The 7,462-nt window shown below is 39.9% G+C and overlaps 1 protein-coding gene across 1 annotated transcript in view; it reads right to left on the bottom strand.

Annotated features, from left to right (window-relative positions):
- SMG1 (SMG1 nonsense mediated mRNA decay associated PI3K related kinase) overlaps positions 1-7,462 on the bottom strand; it is a 107,288-nt gene that overhangs the window by 21,108 nt on the left and 78,718 nt on the right. Inside the window, 9 exon segments of the mRNA XM_025416403.3 lie at positions 178-412; positions 643-915; positions 1,408-1,687; positions 1,854-2,026; positions 2,954-3,144; positions 3,733-3,951; positions 4,069-4,178; positions 4,265-4,403; positions 4,908-5,156. Coding sequence (XP_025272188.1) covers positions 178-412; positions 643-915; positions 1,408-1,687; positions 1,854-2,026; positions 2,954-3,144; positions 3,733-3,951; positions 4,069-4,178; positions 4,265-4,403; positions 4,908-5,156 — 1,869 coding nt within the window.

Raw genomic sequence — 7,462 nt, 5'->3', positions numbered from 1 at the left:
ACTTATGCAACTGTAACCAACTTCTGGCTACAAACCTCACACTGACCTTTAAGTGACTGATTAAGCAACATTAAAAGGGGAAAAGTCAAATTGCTTTTCTGAACCAGAGATAATAAGTATAAATGTTCAATATCTAAAACAAACTTATCAATGTTACACTAATTTAAAAGTGTTCACCTGAAGTGAGGTATAAACTCCATTAGCTAAGTGAACTGCCTCAGAAGCTTCCATTGGGTTCGGAATGTCTAAGTCCTGTGGCACCAGGTGGCACTGCTTCAGTAACTGCACCAGGCAAGTGACGTTCCCACTCATACTGCAGAGCTCTTCCAAGAACCAGGCTCCATCCCGAGAGGTCAGATCCACCAGCTGCTCCCCAGCACTTGAAGCTGCACCTTCCATCATCAGGTTACGCCTAAATGCAACAAGTGTTTGTACAATGAAAACTACTCAGCTATACTCACACACAAAAGTGGATACCTCAAACTCTGAAGGGAAGTAAAGCAGCTATAACAGTGAGTGAGACTAATGAAAGTAAAAAAAATACATTAAGTTTGGTATTAAACAAAAGGCACAAGCAATCTCAATAAGCATGAAAGTTTTCAAGACAACAAAATGGTCTCAATACAAAGTTGGTTAACTCACCTTGTAAGAGTACAAAGGGCGGAAATAATAACACTTGCTAGACTCAAAGATCCTTCTTCCCCATTCTCGTGAAGGAAAACCTTAATGCAACGTTCAATTTCTTTCAACTGATCTTCACAAACAGGCACAGTAACAGCTTCCTGTTTCAAGCGTTCCACTTGTCTAATAAGCCTACTGTTGATGTCAGCTGCGTACCGCTGCAGAGTCATCTCTGTGGCCGTGATGAATTGACACACTGTTGGTGGAGGCTGGGGAGCATACTGCATCTCGTATCTATGCAAACAGAGAGAGGTGCTTGTATACAACATAAGCACTTCTTGCTTGTAAAGAAAGTTCGCATTTTACACTGGGGAATATGGAATACTGTCTGTGATTCTCAAACCTTAAATAGTAGAAACCATGATTTCCATTTTTACAGATAAGAAAAAGTCTCAAGAGCTCAAGTAAACTATTTTTTCAAGTAAATTTTCTAAGACAACTTTTTTGTGAGCAACAGCTCAATGTTGCAGTTTAGCTGTCTTTACCCTGATCCCATCACTCTGACACTAGGACACGTTTTAATTAGAAAAAACACACCATCTTATAAGGGAAAACAGGAGTTCAAATCCTCTTAAAACCAAGAAAAAAAGAGACCCCCATTCAGATTCCATCCATCAACCATTTCTTTCAGAAAAATAAAATACTATATACATAAAATAATAATTTGAACACAACTCTGCTTCCAATCCCCTGAGAAGTAAAGAAAATTAAATGTGATCAACGTACTTCCTGTACAGTTCTTGACAGCGCTCAACTGTGGTATTACAGATGAGCTCTTCCATCCAGGTCTTCCACTGCTCAATTCGATGTTTTTGAAATATGGCTTTTGGATACTGCAGAGCTACAGTTGCATAGTGATGCAGCTGTTCCAGACAACCTCGGAGCACTGAACGCCTCTGCTGGAGAAGAGCGCCCACTTCTCCCTCTAGCTGCTCACACTGGCTAATCAAGTGCGCCTGGCCAGCATTCTGTAGAAAGGCTGTTGCGGGCACATAGCTTGGAGGACCTTTTGGTAAAAAAGATTATTAATCACAGTGAAACTATTCCAAACCAGCAGTCATTGAAAGGAGCACAAACCAGAACCCCACACATAAACACACAAATACACATGCTCAACATGTGTATCTAACTCACATGCTCAACATGTGTATCTAAGATAAATCAACCCATACCAAGGTCCATTTGTGAGCTTATCTCCTGAAGCAAACTTGCAAGTTGTGTTGCTTCTAAATTATTGAACGCAGCCTGATAATGCGTTATCCACTGTTCAAATTCATTCAGCTTCACCTGGATTGCTTCCTGTACAGCCCTTTGCTGAGTCTGTAGTTGAGTGTGTTCAGAATACCTAATAAGAGGAAATATTTTTTAATTGCCTCTTCCTTCTACTTAATTTCATAACCTTGATTTTGCTCATACTTGAGGTTGCCTGGTAAGCTCCTTTTCAATCTTAAGGGCATAATTCAAATATCCCTTACTTCTCTGTTTTTGCCCATAATTCTCTCAACTCTACTCACAACATTTTAAATAAAACATGTTCAAAATCCACCACACAGACAAAAAAACAACCAGCACACCTACCAGGTTTTGAGTGTAAATGACAGACCTTTTAATCCCAGAGACTCACACAGTGTGTGGCATTTGCATATTTACCCTTTACTGACCGCCTGGCTCTGTACAAGGTTCATTCAACTTGGATCATTCTGTTTAATGCTTAATTCAGCAAAGTGGATAAAATAATTGCCACTGTACTAATGAATAAGGATCCAGACACAAACGGTACAGAGAAACCCAAACCCCTCAAAAAAGGGGGGGGGGGGCAGCCCTTGTGGTACAGCGGTTTAGCGCCACCTCCAGCCCGGGATGTGATGCTGGAAACCCGGGATCGAGTCCAACGTTGGGCTCCCCGCATGGAGCCCGCTTCTCCCTCTGCCTGTGTCTCTGCCTCTCATTCTCTCTCTCGGTGTCTCTCATGAATAAATAAATAAAGATCAAAAAAAAAAAAAAGAAAACCAAACCCCAGGTTTTCTGAATCCAAGTTCATGTTCTATTGTACCCACTTATCTCCCATAATTACTCAAACATTTCAATTAAAAATAAAGCAGAAAATTTAAGTAAATTTCTATATCTTAATTTGAAATTGCAGTCCTTGGGAGAGCTTTTTATCATTTATGTAAATCGCTATAATTCTAATTGAAGTTGACAATGTTTATACAAATATGAAAATTCTCCTTAATGTCATGTATTTAGAAATAAGAGTTCAACACTTTTAAACCTGTGTTGCAGAGTGTGAGAAGGATGGTCCACTCCTTCAGCTCCTTCTAGAAACTCTATTTCTTCCAGTAGTTTGCCTTGAAGTTTTTCCACATCTGTCAGCTGCTCTTGCAAGCTTAGGTATTCATCTAAGCTGCTGTCCAGCTTGGGAAGCACAACCAGCATCTCATCCCTATTCTTAAACCAGTTCACCTATAAAAAGATAATTATCATCAGGGAAATTTTTACAGGGACAATTGTGAGATACGAGGACATGTGCCACAGAGATTTGTTAGATGGACATCTCATATGTATTATTCTATTTAAATCTCTTATTTAAAACCCTGAAGGGGTGATGGCATCATGGATACTTTACCGAAAATGATAACCAGGGCATTTAAGTTCACACAGCCATAAACTGAGAAACAAATCTCACAATACCGTGTAGTCACCACCACGCCACACAACACAGCATTAGCATCACTGGCGGCCATGATATTAAAATTCAGACTGAGGAGAGGCTAACCAAGAAAGGAACACCTAAAATAGTCACTGGTAAATGCATTTCAATGTATTAAAAAAAAAAAGGTGTAACTTTTTTTTTTTCAAGTCATCAATCCACCTCCAGTGAGTAAGAGTGTGATTGTGTGTCTGTGTATGGAAGCATTTCCTACTAACAAGACATCAAATTGCCCTATTTCACTGACATTTCAATGTTATAGAGGACAATCTTCCAAAAAACCTTTTTTAAACAGTTTTACCCAGCAAAAGACGGTGATGATTTATTATTGTTGCCTTCACCTTAATTTCAGCTACTCTGGAAGAAAAGAGGCTGCGGGTGATCTCTCGCTCCATCTCTCTCTTGCTCTGCTTGCTCTCAGCCTGCTGGCCACCTCCACCATAGACAGCGCCAGCAAAGCCTGCCTCACCCCCAGCCGTCCAGTCCACCAGGGGGTCATACACAAAAGCCTCCAGCAATGTCAGCAGAGTCTCCCTGCCACGCCGCATGATGTGTAGAACCTGTATTCAGAGGTGTTTTAATCAGGTTTTGCCACAAGTTTCCTCACTAAAATGTAGTTTTTCATTCCACAAGATTTGTTAACAGGTACATTAAAAGGTGTAAGAGAAACAGCATACCTGCTCACATGAAAGCCTAAAAACACCTTCTACTCCAGTTACACCCAGTGCTGTTTCAATATTCTGTGTCATTCGAAAAGGTACTTTCTCAGGAACTCTAAGGCTTTTACCTTAAAAAGACAAAGTGTTATATTTTTGGCCTTTCATCAAAAACATTTGACCCTCACATAAATGTAAAAGTCCAATTTAATTTTACCTTTTTCAAAGCAAACATTGTAATCTATGTGAACCACTTCTCCAGTCGTCATATCTATGAGAACATTATCCAGGTGTCTATCTCCAAGGCCAATTATGTATCCGACCATAGACATAACTGCAGTAGACCTGGCATAAGACTAAACAAGAGAGGAGATGGGGAGGGGAGAGCAAGTTGTAATACCATTAGCAAACTTCCTTCCAACATGGATTTGATGCTCCAAAATGCACAAAATACCATAATCCCACTACCTCATTTCTACATAGCACTCCTCAGGGCTGCTGCCAAGTGGTCACAGAGGCTCTGCACTGAGTAGCTGTACACAACCCTGTGGTCTTTGTTGGACCTACTTAGTATTTGAATGCTGGATTTAAAAAACAAAACTATTTTCAAACTCCCTAGTTTTTCCCTTTCTCAAGCTTTTATTCTTCTTTTCATTTCATAATACCCTCTGTTCTACCCTCACATAGTCATGTCCATGCCTTATGAAAATAACTGCAATGTAAGATTTGAATACAGGTCTCAAACTACCAAGTCTGGAGGGAGACAAGGGGGAAGAAGAAGAGGGTGAACAACACAGACTAGACAGGAAGCAGGCAAAAGAAACAGTGACATTGATTATAGCCCAAAACAGAGCACGCACCTGTGTGACTCTCCACCATTCATCAGGTGTGGTACAAGATGACCAGAGCTCTTTAGCAAGGAGATTTGGGGGGGTAGCCTCCATTAACTCTTCTAATACTGCCTTCATTACATGAAGAGGCCAATCCCGTCGGGACACATCCAGGCTAAGTCCAACTGCTTTTAAAGCAGGACCAATTTTACTATAATAAAGTTCACTAGGACGAGGTACAATTCCAGGATTCTGAGGAGTTTGGTAGGAATCTTGGGCCTTAAAAACAAAAAAATTTGAAGAGAAGAGTCAACTTTATTTAAATAAAGATTATTTTGAATATATAGTATTTTAAAAACTGATTTTTGAGTGGCATTCTCCACCTACCTAATTCCACAGACCAAACAGATAATTCTTCTGGACTGTGCCATCTACATTTCTTTCTCGTAAGTAATACCACTTTACTAAAAACTTGGTCTATTGTTTTTTTTTTTTTTAAGATATTATTTATTTATTTGAGAGAGAGAAAGAGAGCACGCGCGCGCATGTGAGCAGGATGAGGGAGCGAGGGAGAAGCAGACTCCCTGCTGAGGAGGGAGCCTGATGTGGGGCTCAATTCCAGCTCTCCAGGATCATGACCTGAACCGAAGACAAGATGTTTAATCCACTGAGCCACCCAGGTGCCCCAACTCTTTTATTTTCTTAAGGTTTCATTCAAACTCAACATCTAATTTACATTCTTTGTAACAGAGAATTCTACTGAAATTTATCATTAATTTATGCACAAATTTCATTCTTCACTAATATGACTTCATCAATATAAAATTAACAGTACTAAGACAAAAATTTAGATAACCCCTAATTCCCAATTCTAATTTAACTCTCAGTAATTGTTCTACAATCTCCTATGCTTATTTTTTAAGATTGACTCCTTCCCAACTCTTGCTCCTTTCCATACCTACCCTAATTAGAATAATTATTTTGGCTAGATATGGAATCCTGAGGTTGAAACTGTATATAACTTATCTTTATTCCTGTAGCACTTAGTACTGTTCCTGGCATATACTAAGCACTCAGAGACTTAGCTAAAATGAATTCTAAATTAAATCCGTAGTCTAAATCAAAATCATAAATTTTCCAGGAACAAAATATGACATCACAGTAATTAACTTTATATGTAGTTTTTATTTACATATTTAATTTAAAAGCAACTGGTTTTCAAAACTCTCTTATTTATAAATTTTTTTTTAAGATTCTATTTATTTATTCATGAGAGACACAGAGAGAGAGAGAGGCAGAGACACAGGCAGAGGAAGAAGCAGGCTCCACACAGGGAGCCCGACGTGGGACTCAATCCCAGGACTCTAGGATCATGCCCCGGGCCGAAGGCAGGCATTAAACCGCTGAGCCACCCAGGGATCCCCCTATAAATTTAATTTAAAAGACCCTAGGGGCACCTGGGTGGCTCAGCTGGTTGTCTGCCTTTGGCTCTGATCATGACCCTGGAGTCCTGGGATCAAGTCACACGTCAAGCTCCTGATTCAACAGGAACTCTGCTTCTCTCTCTCCCTCTGCCCCCCCAACACCTGCCACTTGTTCTCTCTCACACTGTCTCTCACATAAATAAAATCTTTAAAAAATTAAAGACTCTAGTAAGTAAGCCCAATAAAAAAAAGCATTAAGATATGAAATATCAACTTACTGAATGATTAACAACCACACTATCACCTTACCTGCTTTCTGTCTTTGTCTAGAATAAGATTAACCAAATGTCACCATTGCTGCCTCTTAAAACTATCTTTTTTTAGAAGATTTTATTTGGGCAGCCCAGGTGCCTACGCGGTTTAGCTCCACCTTTAGCCTGGGGCATGATCCCGGAGTCCCGAATCAGTCCCACGTCAGGCTCCCAGCATGGAGTCTGCTTCTCCCTCCTCCTGTGTCTCTGCCCCCCCCCGCCCCCCCATCATAAATAAATAAATAAATAAATAAATAAATAAATAAATCTTTAAAAAATAATAAATAAAAAAATACAGTTTTAAGTGCACTTGGGTGGCTCAGTCAGTTAAGTGTCTGCCTTCAGCTCAGGTCACAATCTCAGGGTTCTGGAATCGAGTTCTGCATCAGGCTCTGTGCTCCATGGGGAGCCTGTTTCTCTTTCCCTCTGCCTGCAGTTCCCTCTCTCTCTGTCCAATAAAATTATTTATTTATTTATTTATTTTTTCTTTTTTAAGATTTTTTTTATTCATGAGAAACACAGGGAGAGAGAGGCAGAGACACAGGCAGAGGGAGAAGCAGGCTCCATGCCGGGAGCTGGATGTGGGACTGATTCGGGACTCCAGGATCACGGCTGGGGCCAAAAGCAGGCGCTAAACCGCTGAGCCACCCAGGGATCCCCAAAACTGTATTTTTATAAAATTTGCTTCAGAAACACTTTCCTATATACCTCAAGACTATTCTATTACATTTACAAACTTACCAAAATGCTCAAAAACAGTAAGCCTATGAGTATTTCACAGAGAACAAGAGACTAATATATGTTTTTATGGAAATTCAAATAAAGGTACATGTGTATTTGAAATTTATCA

The sequence above is a fragment of the Canis lupus genome, chromosome 6, assembly GCF_003254725.2.
Source record: "Canis lupus dingo isolate Sandy chromosome 6, ASM325472v2, whole genome shotgun sequence".
NCBI lineage: Eukaryota > Metazoa > Chordata > Mammalia > Carnivora > Canidae > Canis > Canis lupus.
Note: the sequence above shows the minus strand (reverse complement) of the source record. Positions and strands in the feature narration are given on the sequence as shown.